Source organism: Salvelinus fontinalis, chromosome 32 (assembly GCF_029448725.1).
Source record: "Salvelinus fontinalis isolate EN_2023a chromosome 32, ASM2944872v1, whole genome shotgun sequence".
Taxonomy (NCBI): domain Eukaryota; kingdom Metazoa; phylum Chordata; class Actinopteri; order Salmoniformes; family Salmonidae; genus Salvelinus; species Salvelinus fontinalis.
The window spans coordinates 10739026-10758297 of NC_074696.1; the positions used below are offsets into that span (position 1 = coordinate 10739026).

General features: G+C 43.2%; 1 protein-coding gene across 1 annotated transcript in view; it reads left to right on the forward strand.

The window, feature by feature from the left end:
• Nucleotides 1-11040, forward strand: part of LOC129830717 (E3 ubiquitin-protein ligase TRIM71-like) — a 58461-nt gene extending 47421 nt beyond the window's left edge. Inside the window, exons 6-9 of the mRNA XM_055893358.1 lie at nt 1874-2209; nt 2371-2532; nt 3207-3401; nt 3505-11040. Of these exons, the coding sequence (XP_055749333.1) occupies nt 1874-2209; nt 2371-2532; nt 3207-3401; nt 3505-4023 (1212 nt within the window). The 3' untranslated portion in view covers nt 4024-11040. The remainder of the gene's footprint in view (nt 1-1873; nt 2210-2370; nt 2533-3206; nt 3402-3504) is intronic.
• The last annotated feature ends 8232 nt before the right edge of the window (nt 11041-19272 follow it).

Consider the following 19272-nt stretch of genomic DNA (forward strand, 5'->3'; position numbering starts at 1 on the left):
AACAGGTTCCTGTTCACCCCTCCAGACCAGGTAAATAACAGGTTCCTGTTTGCCTCTCCAGACCAGGTAAATAACAGGTTCCTGTTCACCACTCCAGACCAGGTAAATAACAGGTTCCTGTTCACCCCTCCAGACCAGGTAAATAACAGGTTACTGTTCACCCCTCCAGACCAGGTAAATAACAGGTTACTGTTCACCCCTCCAGACCAGGTAAATAACAGGTTCCTGTTCACCCTTCCAGACCAGGTAAATAACAGGTTCCTGTTCACCCCTCCAGACCAGGTAAATAACAGGTTCCTGTTCACCCCTCCAGACCAGGTAAATAACAGGTTCCTGTTCACCCCTCCAGACCAGGTAAATAACAGGTTCCTGTTCGCCCCTCCAGACCAGGTAAATAACAGCTTCTTGTTCGCCCCTCCAGACCAGGTAAATAACAGGTTCCTGTTCGCCCCTCCAGACCAGGTAAATAACAGGTTCCTGTTCACCCCTCCAGACCAGGTAAATAACAGGTTCCTGTTCACCCCTCCAGACCAGGTAAATAACAGCTTCTTGTTCGCCCCTCCAGACCAGGTAAATAACAGGTTACTGTTCACCCCTCCAGACCAGGTAAATAACAGGTTCCTGTTCACCCCTCCAGACCAGGTAAATAACAGGTTCCTGTTCGCCCCTCCAGACCAGGTAAATAACAGCTTCTTGTTCGCCCCTCCAGACCAGGTAAATAACAGGTTCCTGTTCGCCCCTCCAGACCAGGTAAATAACAGGTTCCTGTTCACCCCTCCAGACCAGGTAAATAACAGGTTCCTGTTCGCCCCTCCAGACCAGGTAAATAACAGGTTCCTGTTCGCCCCTCCAGACCAGGTAAATAACAGGTTCCTGTTCGCCCCTCCAGACCAGGTAAATAACAGGTTCCTGTTCGCCCCTCCAGACCAGGTAAATAACAGGTTCCTGTTCGCCCCTCCAGACCAGGTAAATAACAGGTTCCTGTTCGCCCCTCCAGACCAGGTAAATAACAGGTTCCTGTTCACCCCTCCAGACCAGGTAAATAACAGGTTCCTGTTCACCCCTCCAGACCAGGTAAATAACAGCTTCCTGTTCACCCCTCCAGACCAGGTAAATAACAGGTTCCTGTTCACCCCTCCAGACCAGGTAAATAACAGGTTCCTGTTCACCCCTCCAGACCAGGTAAATAACAGGTTCCTGTTCGCCCCTCCAGACCAGGTAAATAACAGCTTCTTGTTCGCCCCTCCAGACCAGGTAAATAACAGGTTCCTGTTCTCCCCTCCAGACCAGGTAAATAACAGGTTCCTGTTCACCCCTCCAGACCAGGTAAATAACAGGTTCCTGTTCACCCCTCCAGACCAGGTAAACAACAGGTTCCTGTTCACCCCTCCAGACCAGGTAAATAACAGGTTCCTGTTCACCCCTCCAGACCAGGTAAATAAAAGGTTCCTGTTCACCCCTCCAGACCAGGTAAATAACAGGTTACTGTTCGCCCCTCCAGACCAGGTAAATAACAGCTTCCTGTTCACCCCTCCAGACCAGGTAAATAACAGGTTCCTGTTCACCCCTCCAGACCAGGTAAATAACAGGTTCCTGTTCACCCCTCCAGACCAGGTAAATAACAGGTTCCTGTTCACCCCTCCAGACCAGGTAAATAACAGGTTCCTGTTCACCCCTCCAGACCAGGTAAATAACAGCTTCCTGTTCGCCCCGCCAGACCAAGCGAGAGGGGTTAGAGACTCTTGTGGCTCTTTGGATGACTGGAATTATCGACGTCAGCCAATTTCATATACATTATATTAATGTTGCTATTTCCACTTGTCCCTAGTTCGTGGCATATTAATAGTATTATTGATGATATTGTCTTCACCAGGCCCTGTACAAAGCCATTCAGTCCATGGGGTTGATCAGTAGCGGAGCGTTTGCTCCCGTCACCAAAGCTCACGGCGAGGGCCTAAAGACCGCACTCCGTGGCAAGACCGCCTCCTTCACCGTAATTGGCTACGACCACGACAGGGAGCCCTGCCTCTCGGGCGGTGACGCAGTGTCAGCGGTGGTGATGGCAGCCGCGGATGGTAACCTATCGGCTGCGGAGGTGTGTGACAACCAGAACGGGTCGTACACCGTCAGCTACTTGCCCAAGACTGAGGGAGAAGATTTGGTGTCAGTTCTGGTCTGTAACCAGCACATCATGGGCAGCCCTTTCAAGGTAAAATGTATAGTATTATAATAAATGTAACAACCAAGTAATATATTTACACTCCAACATATTCTATGCACATCTCTTAAGCAACAACTAAGTAATACAACTTGAAAATTGCTGTAGATAGGATGAAATGCTAAGTAGCATTCTCCCTGCCTGTGTTCCAGGTACTGGTGAAGTCTGGGCGACGCTACGGGGCTCTGGGTTCACCGGTGTCTGCGTTTGGCAGTGAGGGGGAGGGTGATGGTCAGCTGTGTCGTCCCTGGGGAATCAGTGTGGATAAAGAGGGATACGTGGTGGTGGCCGACCGCAGTAACAACCGCGTACAGGTGGGTTTCATTCATTTCATGTCGTGGGTTGGTGTCGACTCAGCCGTAATACCAAGGAGAAAGGGTTTTATGATGCTAGAAAGCTAACTCTTGCTAAATCAGTGTCAGTTTGTTTGCTTTTAACTTGCCAGCTATCTGTCTCTCAGTAGCCCTCTTCTTGAGAGCTGAAGCACAGCGTGTACACTGCCCTAGCTAGCCATCTTTAGAACAGTGAAGCACAGCGTGTACAGTGCCCTAGCTAGCCATCTTTAGAATAGTGAAGCACAGCGTGTACACTGCACTAGCTAGCCATCTTTAGAACAGTGAAGCACAGCGTGTACAGTGCCCTAGCTAGCCATCTTTAGAACAGTGAAGCACAGCGTGTACAGTGCCCTAGCTAGCCATCTTTAGAACAGTGAAGCACAGCGTGTACACTGCCCTAGCTAGCCATCTTTAGAACAGTGAAGCACAGCGTGTACACTGCCCTAGCTAGCCATCTTTAGAACAGTGAAGCACAGCGTGTACAGTGCCCTAGCTAGCCATCTTTAGAACAGTGAAGCACAGCGTGTACACTGCCCTAGCTAGCCATCTTTAAAACAGTGAAGCACAGCGAGTACACTGCCCTAGCTAGCCATCTTTAGAACAGTGACTCTTTAATTATTTCCTTTCTTCTGCGACTACCTCCTACTGTCCAGATCTTCAAGCCGTGCGGTGCCTTCCACCACAAGTTCGGCTCCCTGGGCTCTCGCCCCGGTCAGTTTGATCGTCCAGCGGGCGTGGCGTGCGACAGCCAACAGCAGATCATCGTAACGGACAAAGACAACCACCGTGTGCAGGTGTTCACCTTTGACGGACAGTTTATGCTCAAGTTCGGCGAGAAGGGCACTAAGGTACAAACTCTTTCAATCGCGCGCTCTCTCACGTACAGTAGTATAGACACACACACTCATCAGAGCTGAACTAATAACTATATTCTACTGTACTCTATTGTAGAACGGTCAGTTCAACTACCCCTGGGATGTGGCAGTGAACTCTGCGGGGAAGATCTTGGTCTCTGACACCAGGAACCACCGCATCCAGCTCTTTGGCCCTGATGGCTCGTTCATCAACAAGTACGGCTTTGAGGGCGCCCTGTGGAAACACTTTGACTCGCCGCGTGGCGTCGCCTTTAACCATGAGGACCACCTGGTCGTCACCGACTTCAACAACCATCGTCTGCTGGTGATTCGGCCAGATTGCCAGTCTGCCCGGTTCCTGGGCTCTGAGGGTACCGGTAACGGGAAGTTCCTGCGTCCCCAGGGCATAGCGGTGGACCAGGAGAACCGGATCATCGTGGCCGACTCGAGGAACCACCGGGTGCAGGTGTTCGAGCCCAACGGGAACTTCTTATGCAAATTTGGCACCCATGGCAGTGGCTTCGGACAGATGGACCGCCCCTCTGGTGTTGCTGTGACACCTGACGGAGTCATCGTGGTCGTCGACTTCGGAAATAACCGCATCCTCAAGTTCTAATCACTTTTCGCTTTCTTTCTTTCTTTCTCTCGCTCCGTTTTCTCTCCGTTTCTCTGTTAGAGAGAGGAAATTGAAGAGCGAGGAAAAGGATTCAACAAACACACAAAGAGAGGACAGTTTAAAGAGAGATAATCAGAGCAGGTAGAAATGCATTATTACAAATGAAGGGGAAATGAATTTGTTCGTTTTTAAATTATTTTTTACTTTTATGTTTTAGTTTGTGGAATCATATTCCTGTGGTATACTGTATGACAAAGGGGACCACTAAGACTAGTTGATAATCAGTAGTGAAAGTAACAAGGAAGAGATCACGATTTCCCTGTCTTCTATCTGAATTGCTCTCTCTCAACTCTCCTCACGTCGCCTTCTCAGGGATTTTTCTCACTTTTTCTTGAAATATTGAATCCTCTGCTCCGCCACCTACCTCATCTAGTTCTTAATGAATGTACTCACCCTATCCGAGCAGAGGTCTACTCTAGTCTGTCCAGTTTTACAAAGAAGAAAATAAAAAAAAGTCTACCTCAATACTTTTTTTATTTAAAGAGAGACATAAAAATGAAAAGACGTTTTGACCTGACCTGTAGTGGAGTCTAGTGTGTTCAGTGATGTTTAGGGTAGCTTGTTCTGTAGATTTTGGTTTAGCATGTCCCCTCATCTCTCCATGTGTAGTGTCACTGCAGACTGACATAATAGAGGTAAGAACGGAGGGTTTTATGTAATGCCAAACCCGTTAGACTGACTCTGTGTTAGTTAGCTCAGGTCACAGTACCAGATGGACCAGAAGAATCTCCTTTTAGCTTGACTTGGTTTATTGATCACAGCGGAGCCGGGAGTCTGTCCTGGGACAGATGCAGTTTGATGATTGGTTGAAATCATGAGCTAGTCGTCGTTGTTGTTGTGGGGAGATTCTCTTTTCTGTCCCAAAGTATCCAATTATCAATTGAACATTGTTGATTCCTTTCAGGCATCAGCACGCTGGTCTGATTATGAGGAGAAAAATAATGAAAATCAATATGAAAAAGCAAAAACAGCATTTGTGTACTCTCAAACGAAGGGCTCACCAAAGTATTTTACAGGTTTATCAGGAGTTATCAGGATGTATTGGTTGTTGATTAGGAGATTGATTATGAATTCTGTCTGACATCTCATTGTGAATGATGCGGAAGAATAACAATGCCTCCAGAAAGCCAGGCGTCTTGATTGGCTGTCCACAGGAGTGAGAACCAATCAGAAATCAGTGATCCTGAGTGGTTGAATTGTGGGGCACTGATTGGCTCTTGGGGGCTAGGATTTAATCCAATCCCCTTCTGACGTCACTGCCCCACCCTAGTTATTGACGGCCATTCTGAAATGCCGGAGAGAGAGTGTTCCGGAACATGTGCATGCTGACCAGACCTCTGAAAGATGGAGGTCTAGAGACCAGCTAGTAGAGTCAACCAAAGGTAGAATTTCGGCCAACTGTATATTTGGCGTCGAAAGAACTACAAGTCCCATTGAAGACATTTTGTTGTTTAATCATTTATGTTGGAGGTCTAAAATGCTCACCAGCTGTCACCAAAAAGATCTGTTCAAAGTACGGTCAATGGGGAGAAGAAGAATATAAGGCCTACTTTTAGCTTATAAAATAGAAGTACCTTTCAAGCCTACTTCCCGAGGAGAACGTTGTAGAAAGGTCTGAAAACAAACCACATCTCACAGCAACCAAAGAGTATCTCTCCAGGCCACTTTCCATCTCACAACCCTGAGAGGTTCAATCTAGCTCCACCACCCATGCTAACCATGCTAACCGTGCTAACCGTGCTAACCGTGACACCGCTTCATGTCTAGCATCCCTTATTTAGCATTAGCATCTCAACCCATTTAACCATTGATTGCAAACAGATTACTGATTTATCACCTGTGGTGGACCTTTTTGGAGGGGTTGTAAATCTCCCTTTCTCTTGTGAAGTTAGCCACTTTAGCGTAGTCTAGCCTAGCGGTATGGGCGTTTTTATTCGTGTGTTTCTGACTGAGCTTCTTACCTCAGAGGAAAGTGCAGACCTGCACTTTAAATCCTAATTTACGTAAAACTTTCACATCCCATCGTTTACCTTATCTGTCAGATACCTCAACATTTTATATACTTTCATATTCCTCACAGTTACTCATGTGTAACTCAATTGTAATACAGCCTACCTTAACCAGTAACTGGCTACAGTACCTCAATTCTCAGACCTCATCAAAATACAAATGTAATTTTACAAATCTACCTCAACACACCTTTTACCTAACTTTAAATGCCTCATGTTACATACTGTGTGTGTGTGTGTGTGTGTGTGTGTGTGTGTGTGTGTGTGTGTGTGTGTGTGTGTGTGTGTGTGTGTGTGTGTGTGTGTGTGTGTGTGTGTGTGTGTGTTTATATATATCAGTTGAAGTCGAAAGTTTACATACACCTGAGCCAAAAACATTTAAACTCAGTTTTTCACAATTCCTGACATTTATTCCTAGTAAAAATTCCCTGTCTTAGGTCAGTTAGGATCACCACTTTATTTTAAGAATGTGAAATGTCAGAATAATATTAGAGAGAATGATTTACTTCAGCTTTTATGTCTTTCATCACATTCCCAGTGGGTCAGAAGTTTACATACACTCAATTAGAATTTGGTAGCATTGCCTTTAAATTGTTTAACTTGGGTCACACGTTTCAGGTAGCCTTCCACAAGCTACCCACAGTAAGTTGGGTGAATTTTGGCCCATTCCTCCTGACAGAGCTGGTGTAACTGAGTCAGGTTTGAAGGCCTCCTTGCTCACACATGCTTTTTCAGTTCTGCCCACACATTTTCTGTAGGATTGAGGTCAAGGCTTTGTGATGGCCACTCCAATACCTTGACTTTGTTGTCCTTAAGCCATTTTGCCACAACTTTGGAAGTATGCTTGGGGTCATTGTCCATTTGGAAGATCCATTTGCGACCAAGCTTTAACTTCCTGTCTTCCTCATGATGCCATCTATTTTGTGAAGTACACCAGTCCCTCCTGCAGCAAAGCACCCCCACAACATGAGGCTGCCACCCCCGTGCTTCACGGTTGGGGTGGTGTTCTTAGGCTTGCAAGCCGCCCCCTTTTTCCTCCAAACATAACGATGGTCATTATGGCCAAACAGTTCTATTTTTGTTTCATCAGACCAGAGGACATTTCTTCAAAAAGTACGATCTTTGGTGGTTTTGGAGCAGTGGCTTCTTCCTTGCTGAGCGGCCTTTCAGGTTATGTCGATATAGGACTTGTTTTACTGTGGATATAGATACTTTTGTACCTGTTTCCTCCAGCATCTTCACAAGGTCCTTTGCTGTTGTTCTGGGATTGATTTGCACTTTTCGCACCAAAGTACGTCCATCTCTAGGAGACAGAACGCTTCTCCTTCCTCAGCGGTATGACGGCTGCGTGGTCCCATGGTGTTCATACTTTAGAGGTCTACAATTTTTCTTCTGAGGTCTTTGCTGATTTCTTTTGATTTTCCCATGATGTCAAGCAAAGAGGCACTGAGTTTGAAGGTAGGTCTTGAAATACATCCTCAGGTACACCTCCAATTGACTCAAATTATGTCAATTAGCCTATCAGAAGCTTCTAAAGCCATGACATCATTTTCTGGAATTTTCCAAGCTGTTTAAAGGCACAGTCAACTTAGTGTATGTAAACCACTGACCCACTGGAATTGTGATACAGTGAATTATAAGTGAAATAATTTGTCTGTAAACAATTGTTGGAATAAGGACTTGTGTCATGCACGAAGTAGATGTCCTAACCGACTTTCCAAAACTATAGTTTGTTAACAAGAAATTTGGAGTGGTTGAGAAACGAGTTTTAATGACTCCAACCTAAGTGTATGTAAACTTTTGACTTCTGTGTGTGTGTGTGTGTGTGTGTGTGTGTGTGTGTGTGTGTGTGTGTGTGTGTGTGTGTGTGTGTGTGTGTGTATATATATATATATATATATATATATATATTGGCCTACCTCTTCAAATATTTTGACTAGTAACTTCTAAACATCAACTCTCTTGTACTGCATACTTCAGTTTCCAGACCTTTTAAGTTAGTCTTTATTTGTTTTGTTTTTGAAACATACCTCGTATTACTTTTACCTCAACTCCCACTTTAAATCATGTAACATTTACCTGTCACCTGTTGGACCAAAGATTTTAATCCTGGTGGCTCCTTTTCATGTAAAATTACAAGTTACAAATGGCCATCTCTCCACATTGTGTCCATGAGTTGTCTGTTTAGCATTGTGGTGCATTATGCCTTTTTTAATCATATGGAGAAACAAAACAGTGAAAATCAGAGCATTGTGCCAAAAATATATTTGTGGGAGTTTGGTGTCAAAACGGAGTTGGCGTCGGGATGACACTGTCATAGACGGTGAATGTCATTGGACCATTATATCATAGGTAAGAGTGTTTAGCGAATCAAAGCAGCCAAGGACAGATCCCTGTGCTTTGATTGGATGCACTTATGTGGGCTGAACCCCCCTCCCCCTTTTTTTGCGTCACCTCAGTAGAGCTGTAACCTGATTGGCCAATAGTGAGAATGATGGCGATGTCACTGTTGGCTAATTTGAGGCCTTCATCATACCCCCTTTAGACCTACAAGAATTACCTCTAATATCTGCACAGGTTCTCCTCAGTAAGAACATCTTAGAAGTGTGTACCCTAAGAGTTAGCACAATGTTGGTTGGTACTAACTTATTTGAAAACTCACTCTTTGACAATGCAAAAATAAGTGTGGTGTGTGTAGGAACACATTGCGTGAATAAGATGTCTATTACGAGTTAATAAGCCAATTTGTTGCACGTTAATAAGCCTGTTTATTGCACGTTAATAGACCGGAGACATTAGAGGCCCCAGACTCTGCTGCTTAGAACCCACAGGCGTGTCACCGATATGATCTGGCGATGTGTTTCAGTATTACTATATGAAAAAGTTTGCAATCTTTTACATTTTAATAAAAAATGACAAAATTCTATCTTTAACATCCTTAGGTTTTCACTCTTAAAGAGGAAAAACTATTATTTGAAACTTTATTTTGTTTTTTGTTCCTTTTTTTGTTTGTTGCATGCTTACATTTTTAAAAAGTGAAACAACGTCTCACAGATATAGGTGTTGTAAACTCGACGGGTTGGTAGCTGAATCTGGGGATGGTTTTATCATGATCATATACCCACAGGTGTGTGTGTTAGGAGTGCGTTGGATGGATTTAACCTTTTGACCTTTGCGATTGTATTTCCTGTTCCCAAGAGGCTCTGCAGAGGCCAATCGGTGCTTGGCCGGCCATGTCTGGAATCTGTAGCAGAGTGCAGTTAGTACAACAACTTTTAGAGACGGACAGTTTAATGATCCCTCCACACACACACAATGAAGACTGTTTACACTGTAGACATTTTGGTTTTGGCCTAGTAATGACAACCTCATTCTCTCTATCAAAATAACCTAGGTTTCTTCACAGGATTAGCCGGGCAAGCATCATTAGAATCGCTTGATTTTTTAAAAAAATTGTATTTTTTCCCCTCACACAAATATCCAGGAAGTGTGGTGCTGAGCACTTGATTGGTCTCCTGTACTCCTGATGGGCAGGGGTTTATTGGCCCCTATGTTTCTGTCCACCATTTTGTTTCTGGCATCTCACGGCTTTAAGAGAACAGAAAAAGAAGAGAAAAGTTGGTGTAAGCGAAACTGCTCCAGGTGGAAGGTGTGCAACATGTTAATGATTGTATCTTTTAAAGAAAAGTTAAAATACGTAACATTTTTAAAAGGAAGAAAAAAAATAGAAACTCAGGTAGTTCTATGTCCCTGCGGGTGTCACAGTGAAATGTTTACCCCCTAGTGATGCGGGTGTCAGTGAAATGTGTCCCCCATAGTGAAAATGTAGTGAACCTTTCTGTTATGACCTCAGTATGAGTCTCATTGGTCATGTTCCAGGACCCTCTTTCTTTGCAGTTGGGTTGTGAAAATGCTGAGATTTCTGCGTGTGTGTGTGTGGTAAAGACGGGCTGGAACGCGACCAATCTTTTCTGCGTGTCCGTTTTTGCATATTATACATTAGTTCTCAATCTCGAAAATGGAAACATTTTGCTTTTTGAATTATTTCCCTCAAATGTACTGTTTTATGTTTAATTTTCAGGTTTTATTTTTGTTAAATGTTCCAGTTTGTTTGATAAACACCAAAGGACATACTCCAGACCACACGACTCTCGGCGACCCTTTTGGAATGTATTTTTTATTTTTTAAGAAAATGGTTTGCTGGGAGTGATTCTCACTCACACCCTACTCATTGCTAGCAGGATCACAAAACAGAACTGATACTGTACTACCAATCAATCTATGTCTGGAGAATTACAATGGACGCCATGTTGTTACCCAATGTTCCATTCCAGTGAGAATGCAATTTAGAATCTTACTGTCATGGAGCCTTTGGTGACAAAATGGCCTCTTTAAAAAAAAAAAAAAAGAAAGAATTCTGAGTCTGTTTATCAACAGTCACTCTGTAGACCTATCTCTAAGGCTCTGTTCTGTCCTGTGTGCAGTAGGTGTGAGTGTGTGTTTGTGTGCTGCATTGTGTTGTTGAACCCAAATCCACTGAATGTATTCTCCTCTGTCGACGAGGCACGAGGACAGCAGGGACCAGCTGAGTTTAGATGGACGCTGCTGGTGTGTGTTTTGTGTTGGTGTACTATCACATACACACTGAAGTTATCTGTAAGGAGTGTGTATGTGTGTATGCACGTGTTTCCCCCTCCCCTCTCCTCACACACAGTGGTCGGTGTGGAAGTGCAGTTGTCAGGTCTTCAGTTTAAATAAAGCAGAGGAGACTAATTTACCTGCCGTCTTCTGTTACCTGCCGTCTTCTGTTACCTGCTGTCTTCTGTTACCTGCTGTCTTCTGTTGCCTTCCCTCGTCTGTTGCCTTCCCTCGTCTGCTGCCTTCTGTGGACTTTACACATTTCCTATGCAGTTTTTTTGTTTACACTTAAATAAACGTATTTCTTTGATTTCGGTCTGGAGTTAATTTTTCTCATCAATTGCAAAGCTATAAAATGATTAATTGAAAATGTTTGACTCTTACATTGTTAATCTATTGAAAGAATATACAGTACTGGCTCTTGTCGGGCGTTCTAATTCATCCCAAAGGTGTTCGATGGAGTTGAGGTCAGGGCTCTGTGCAAGCCAGTCAAGTTCTTCCACACCAATCTCAACAAACCATTTCTGTATGGACCTCGCTTGTGAAACAGGAAAAGGCCCTTAACCAAACGTTTGCCACAAAGTTGGAAGCACAGAATCGTCTAGAATGTCATCGTATGCTGTAGATTTTAGATTGGATCTAGAGGGCCCAAACTATGAAAAACAGCCCCAGACAATTATCCCTCCTCCACCAAACTTTACAGTTGGTACTATACATTCGGGCAAGTAGCATTCTTCTGGCATCCGCCAAACCCAAATTTGTCCGTCGGACTGCCAGATGGTGAAGCGGGATTCATCACTCCAGACAACACATTTCCACTGCTCCTGAGTCCAATGGCGGCGAGCTTTACACCACTCCAGCCAAGGTTGGCATTGTGCATGGTGAACGTAGACTTGTGTGCTGCTGCTGGACCATGGGAACCCATTTCATGAAGCTTCCGACGAACAGCTCTTGTGCTGACGTTGCTTCCAGAGCCAGTTGCAATTTGGGAGTGCTTTTTGCTTCAGCACTAGGTGGTCCCGTTCGGCCTACACCGGTCAAACCCGGACGATGCTGGGCCAATTGTGGGACTCACAATCATGGCTGGTTATGATACAGCCTGGAGTCAAACCGGGGTCTGTAGTGACGTCTCTAGCGCTGAGATGGAGTGCCTTAGACCGCTGCGCTACTCGGACAAGGACAACCCTGCTCTGAGTAGGTCTACTCACGGGGGTTGAATAGAGAGAAGGCTTGTGAAACCAGCCAACGGCACCTTGGACAGAAATCTTAACAATGACAATTATCTAAACAATTTCTGTGACGTTCATGTCCCTTCCCTGAGGCACAGAACTGAGGCGAGTGGACGTCATAAAAAAATCTCTTTGTTTACAGTGTGTTTGAACTCTGGTACCGTCTCTCCCTTTTGTGCTGGAGGCGACAGAGTGGCATGTGTGTAAGGTCATTAACAGCTATAGTCATATGGTTATGATGCATGCAGGCTATGCTTCTAGACTCATCTCTCTCCCTCTCATCCACCCTCTCTCTCTCTCTCTCCCTCTCATTCTCTCTCTCTCTCTCTCTCTCTCTCTCTCTCTCTCTCTGGCACTGTCATGTATAATAAACAATTCCCTTTCCTGTATCTCCATTCAAAAATACCATTGGAGGCTTGAACAGAGTGGATGGAATGGCAACAATGAATTTGATACCATTCTGCTCCAGCCATTACCACGAGCCTGTCCTCCCTAATCAAGATACCATGAACCTCTTGTGGCTCGTACATGTCATTGGTTTAGAGTAGTTATTGGAAAATGAGAATGAAAGGAACATTGGATTACTTAGAACTCTTTGATGCTGCAGCGGGGAGGACGCAGTCATCCTTAAAACTAGTTGAATGTACATTTTGGTACGGGGGTTGGGGGGGTGTACTTCTAACCCAGAATGTACACTTACTACAACACGCATACTGGTGTTACTGTGGTGCCCCCTAGTGGAGAAAGGGGAAGTTACAGGATATGTGATTTACCCATCCTCAACTCAACTAGAGCCAAATCCTGAAATGAGATCTGCTTGGGTATAAGTGTATTATTTTTATCTCACAAAAAACTCCCATCAACATGGTTGCATGATTCAAATACAAGTATGCATGCACATCTCAACTTGCCCATCCCTTACCACACATTGATTGTCATTCTTCAACTCTGGTCCAGGGTTAATTTAAACCTGATGGAGTTTAATTTAAATGTATTTTATTTTACTTTTATTTAACTAGGCAAGTCAGTTAAGAACAAATTCTTATTTTCAATGACGGCCTAGGAACAGTGGGTTTAACTGCCTTGTTCAGGTGGCAGAACGACAGATTTGTACCTTGTCAGCTCGGAGATTCGAACTTGCAACCTTTCGGTTACTTGCCCAACGCTCTAACCACTAGTGATCATTATGTTGATCAAGATGTGTCCTAGTGCCTGGCTGGAACTAAAGCCTGCATGCCTTTTAACTGTTCGGAATAGGTGACCACTTGTTTTCTCTGTACCAGCTGTAGTTGACCACTTGTTTTCTCTGTACCAGCTGTAGTTGACCACTGGTTTACTTTGTACCAGCTGTAGGTGACCACTGGTTTACTCTGTACCACTGGTTTACTCTGTACCACTGGTTTACTCTGTACCAGCTGTAGTTGGACTCCCGAGTGGGGCAGGGGTCTAATGCACTGCATCTCAGTGAAAAAAGGCGTCATTACAGTCCCTGGTTTGAATCCAGGCTGTATCACATCAGTCCCTGGTTTGAATCCAGGCTGTATCACATCCGGCCGTGATTGGGAGTCCCAAAGGACGGTGCACAATTGGCCCAGCGTCGTCCGGGTTTGGACGTGCTAGGCCGTCATTGTAAATAAGAATTTGTTCTTAATTAACTTACTTGCCTAGTTAAATAAAGGTTAAAATATTATTTATTTTTTAAACCTAGACGCAGCTGTCTGGTATCATCACTTGTAAAACATGAATAAAGATACAATTACACCTTATGGAACAGCGGGGACTGTGAAGAGACACACACACACACACACACACATACACAGAGATAGATGATCACTGGTTTTACCAGGGTTGTAGTGCTGCTGGAACAGCAGTGGAGCAGCCTGGTCTCATAGACTAGACATAAGATAGTAAATGTAATCTGTGACACTCAAATTAGTATGATATGTTACATTTGGTATGGTTACATAAGACAGAAGGTTACCTAAGGCAAAAATGAAAGTAGGGTGGTTGGTCGGGGTGGATGTGTAGCCATATAAACTTTGTGCACTCTTGGCATTCTCTCAACCAGCTTCACCTGGAATACTTTTCCAACATTCTTGGAGGATTTCCCACATATGCTGAGCACTTGTTGGCTTATTTTCCTTCGCTCTGCAGTCCAACTCATCCCAAACCATCTCAATTGGGTTGAGGTCGTGTGATTGTAGAGGCCAGGTCATCTGATGCAGCACTCCATCACTCTCCTTCTTGGTCAAATAGCCTTTACACCAGTGATGGAAAAAGTACCCAATTTGTCATACGTAAATGTCGTAAAAGTAAAGATACCTTAATAGAAAATGACTCAAGTAAAAGTGAAAGTCACTAAGTAAAATACTATTTGAGTAAAATTCTTAAAGTATTTGGTTTGAAATATACTTAAGTATCAAAAGTAGATGTATAAATTGTTTCAAATTCCTTATTAAGCTAATCTTTTTAATTTATGGATAGCCAGGGACACACTCCAACACTCAGACATAATTTACAAACGAAGCATATGTGTTTTGTGAGTCCGTGAGTTTGCCAGATCAGAGGCAGTAGGGATGACCAGGGATGCTCCTTGATTAGTGTATGAATTGGACCATTTTTGCACTGCTAAGCATTAAAAATGTAATGAGTACTTTTGGGTGTCAGGGAAAATGTATGGAGTAAAAAGTACATATTTTTATTTAGGAATGTAATGAAGTAAAAGTTGTCAAATATGAATAGTAAAGTCAATTACAGATAAGTTGTTTTAGGGTAAGTAAAAAATACTTTAAAGTACTACTTAAGTACATTACACCACTGCTTTACACAGCCTGGAGGTGTGTTGGGTCATTGTCCTGTTAAAAAACAAATGATAGTCCCACTAAGCACAAACCCAATGGGATTGTGTATCGCTGCAGAATGCTGTGGTAGCCATGCTGGTTAAGTGTGCCTTCAATTCTAAATAAATCACTGACGGTGTCACCAGCAAAGCACCCCCAGGTCCTCATGAGAGACAGTTTCATTATAGCGATTGATAGTTTATGCGACTGCACTTGAAGAAACTTTCAAGTTCTTGACATTTTCCAGTTAACTGACCTTCATGTCTTAATAACCTGTCCAGGATGAGAGTGCCGCTAGCGGCACTCCCCCCCCCCCCCCCCACTGAAAAGGCAGAGCCGCGAAATTCAAAATTTTTTTTTTTTTAAATATTTAACTTTCACACATTAAAGTCCAATACAGCTAATGAAAGACACAGATCTTGTGAATCCAGCCAACATGTCCGATTTTTAAAATGTTTTACAGGGAAGACACAATATGTAAAGATGTACATCTATTACCTAAAAACACATTAGCATAATCCACCATCTTTTATTTGTCCACCAACACCAGTAGCTATCACCAATTCGGCTAAACTAAGATATTTATAGCCCCTAACCAAGAAAAAAACTCATCAGATGACAGTCTGATAACATATTTATGGTATGGGATAGGTTTTGTTAGAAAAAAGTGCATATTTCAGGTAGATGGCATAGGTTACAATTGCACCCACCGTCACAAATGGACTAGAATAATTACTATGAGCAACGTGTTTACCTACTTACTAATCATCAAACATTTCGTAAAAATACACAGCATACACTATTCGAAAGACACAGATCCTGTGAATACAGACAATATTTCAGATTTTCTAAGTGTCTTACAGCGAAAACACAATAAATCGTTATATTAGCATAGCACATAGCACATAGCAGCCCAGCATTGATTCTAGCCAAAGTGGGCGATAACGTCAACATCGCCAAAAATATATTAATTTTTTCACTAACCTTCTCAGAATTCTTCAGATGACACTCCTGTAACATCATATTACACAATCCATATAGAGTTTGATCGAAAATGTTTATATTTAGCCACCAAAATCATGGTTAGACAATGTGAAACGTACCCAAGCTGGTGAGAAAATGTCCGTGCGCCACTTAGACAGTGATCTACTCTTATACATAAATACTCATAAACGTGACTAAAAAATATAGGGTGGACAGGGATTGATAGACAATTTAATTCTTAATACAATCGCGGAATTACATTTTTTAATTTATCCTTACTTTTCAATACAATTTGCGCCAAGCGAAGCTACGTCAAAAAACATGGCGTCCTAAGCCACTAAAATTTTTCGTCAGAAACACGATTTATCATAATAAAAATGTCCTACTTTGAGCTGTTCTTCCATCAGTATCTTGGGCAAAGGATCCTTTCTTGGGAGTAATCGTCTTTTGGTGGAAAGCTGTCCTCTTGCCATGTGGAAATGCCAACTGCGTTCGGGATGAACTGGAAGCGTGCCCAGCAATTCAGAGCGTTTCAGAAATAAATGTCCCAAAATCGCACTAAACGGATATAAATTGCTATAAAACGCTTTAAATTAACTACCTTATGATGTTTTTAACTCCCATAACGAGTAGAAACATGACCCGAGTAATATTACTCCCTCCACTAATGCTTGGAACAGGTGCGGGCCGGTGTCCTCTAGGCGCATGACGCAGCTCCAAAAGAATGACTAGCCTCAGGGTTTTTTCATTTGTAGTGCCTGTGAACGCGCAATCGACCCCATTCAAATCGTCATCACGTAAAGGCATCCAGGGGAAGACGTAAGCAGTGTCCGTATAGTCATAGCAATAACAGTGCCCTTTTAACTGACTCCAGATCAGGGGCCAAAATTTCTGAAATCTGACTCCATGTCAGGGAAATTGCTGTAGAATGGGCTCTGTTCCACTGAGAGACAACATTTCAACTCCTATAGAAACTATAGATTGTTTTCTATCCAATAATAATAATAATATGCATATTGTACGATCAAGGATTTTGTGGGAAGCCGTTTCAAAAATTACACGATTAGCATAAATAGTCACAACAGCGCCCCCATCCTCAACAGGTTTTAAAGTAATGATGAACTGTAGTTTCTCTTTGCTTATTTGAGCTGTTCTTGCCATAATATGGACTTGGTCTTTTACCAAATAGGGCTATTTTCTGTATACCACCATCACAACACAACTGATTGGCTCAAATGCATTAAAAAGGGAAGAAATTCCACAAATGAACTTTTAACAAGGCACACCTGTTAATTGAAATGCATTCCAGGTGACTACATCATGAAGCTGGTTGAGAGAATGCCAAGAGTGTGCAAAGCTGTCATCAAGGCAAAGAGTGGCTACTTTGAAGAATCTCAAATATATATTTTGATTTAACACTTTTTTTTGTTGGTTACTACATGATTCCATATATGTTATTTCATAGTTTTGATGTGTTAACTATTATTCTACAATATAGTAAATATAAAGAAAAACCCTTGAATGAGTAGGTGTGTCCAAAATTTTTACTGGTACTGTATATACAGTGCAGTCGGCAAACTATTCAGACTTTTTCCACATTTTATTACGTTACAGCCTTATTCTATAATTTATTTAATCGTTTTTTCCCTCATCAACCTACACACAATACCCAATAATGACAAAGCAAGAACAGGTTTTTAGAAAATTTAGCTAATTTATTAAAAAAATTAAACTCAGATTTACATAAGTATTCAGAGCCTTTACTCATTACTTTGTTGAAGCACCTTTTGGCAGCGATTACAGCATCGAGTCTTCTTGGGTGTAATGCTACAAGCTTGGTACACCTGTATTTGTGGGAGTTTTTTCATTCTTCTCTGCAGATCCTCTCAAGCTATGTCAGGTTGGATGGGGAGCGTCATTGCACAGCTATTTTCAGGCCTCTCCAGAGATGTGCAATTGGGTGCAAGTCCAGGCTCTGGCTGGGCCATTCAAGGACATTCAGAGACTTGTCCCGAAGCCCCTCCTGTGTTGTCTTGGCTGTGTGCTTAGGGTCATTGTCCTGTTGGAAGGTGAACCTTCACCCCAGTCTGAGGTTCTGAGAGCTCTGGAGCAGGTTTTCATCAAGGATCTCTCCTGTACTTTTAAAAATATTTTTTTACAAATTTGAAAAAAAATCGAAAAACCTGATTTTGCTTTGTCATTATGGGGTATTGTGTGTAGATTGGTGAGCGAAGAAAACAATTTCATAAATTTTAGAATACGGCTGTATTGTAACAAAATGTGGAAAAAGTGAAGGGGTCTGAATACTTTCAGAATGCACTATGTTCTGCATCTCCCTTGAACCATGACATGATATTACTCTCCTGTTTTTACAAATACACCATCCAATACATTCACTGTAATATACATACATTTTAAAATAACTTTATGAACACACATTGCCCGGTGCACACGCATTCCCCGTTAGCTAGCTAGCCCCTCTCCATAGCTAGCTAGCCTAGCTCACAAGCTTGTTAGCTAGCTAGCCCCTCTCCATAGCTAGCTAGCCCCTCTCCATAGCTAGCTAGCCCCTCTCCATAGCTAGCTAGCCTAGCTCACAAGCTTGTTAGCTAGCAGCCCCTCTCCATAGCTAGCTAGCCCCTCTCCATAGCTAGCAGCCCCTCTCCATAGCTAGCTAGCCCCTCTCCATAGCTAGCTAGCCTAGCTCACAAGCTTGTTAGCTAGCAGCCCCTCTCCATAGCTAGCAGCCCCTCTCCATAGCTAGCAGCCCCTCTCCATAGCTAGCTAGCCCCTCTCCATAGCTAGCTAGCCTAGCTCACAAGCTTGTTAGCTAGCAGCCCCTCTCCATAGCTAGCTAGCCCCTCTCCATAGCTAGCTACACCCTCTCCATAGCTAGCTAGCCCCTCTCCATAGCTAGCTAGCCCCCCTCCATAGCTAGCAGCCCCTCTCCATAGCTAGCTAGCCCCTCTCCATAGCTAGCTAGCCTAGCTCACAAGCTTGTTAGCTAGCAGCCCCTCTCCATAGCTAGTTAGCCCCTCTCCATAGCTAGCTAGCCTCTCTCCATAGCTAGCTAGCCTAGCTCACAAGCTTGTAAGCTAGCAGCCCCTCTCCATAGCTAGCTAGCCCTTCTCCATAGCTAGCTAGCCTAGCTCACAAGCTTGTTAGCTAGCAGCCCCTCTCCATAGCTAGCTAGCCTAGCTCACAAGCTTGTTAGCTACATTGAATTTTCTTTAAAAAAAATATTACCCTGTGATTGATAAACCTTACAAAGAATGTCACACCATGTTTCTAAACACCTTATAATTCATCAACACTCTCGGTTTGGACAAATAAAGGAATATTTACCTGAAATGCTTATCTAAAAAAAGGAAGCACATGAGAATGTTTCAACTTTCCATTTTAGTAATGAAGACCGTTCAATTGGAGCGCCCTCTTGTGTCCTGACTGTAATTGCATCTACAACTACTGCATAACAAATTGCTGACTGCA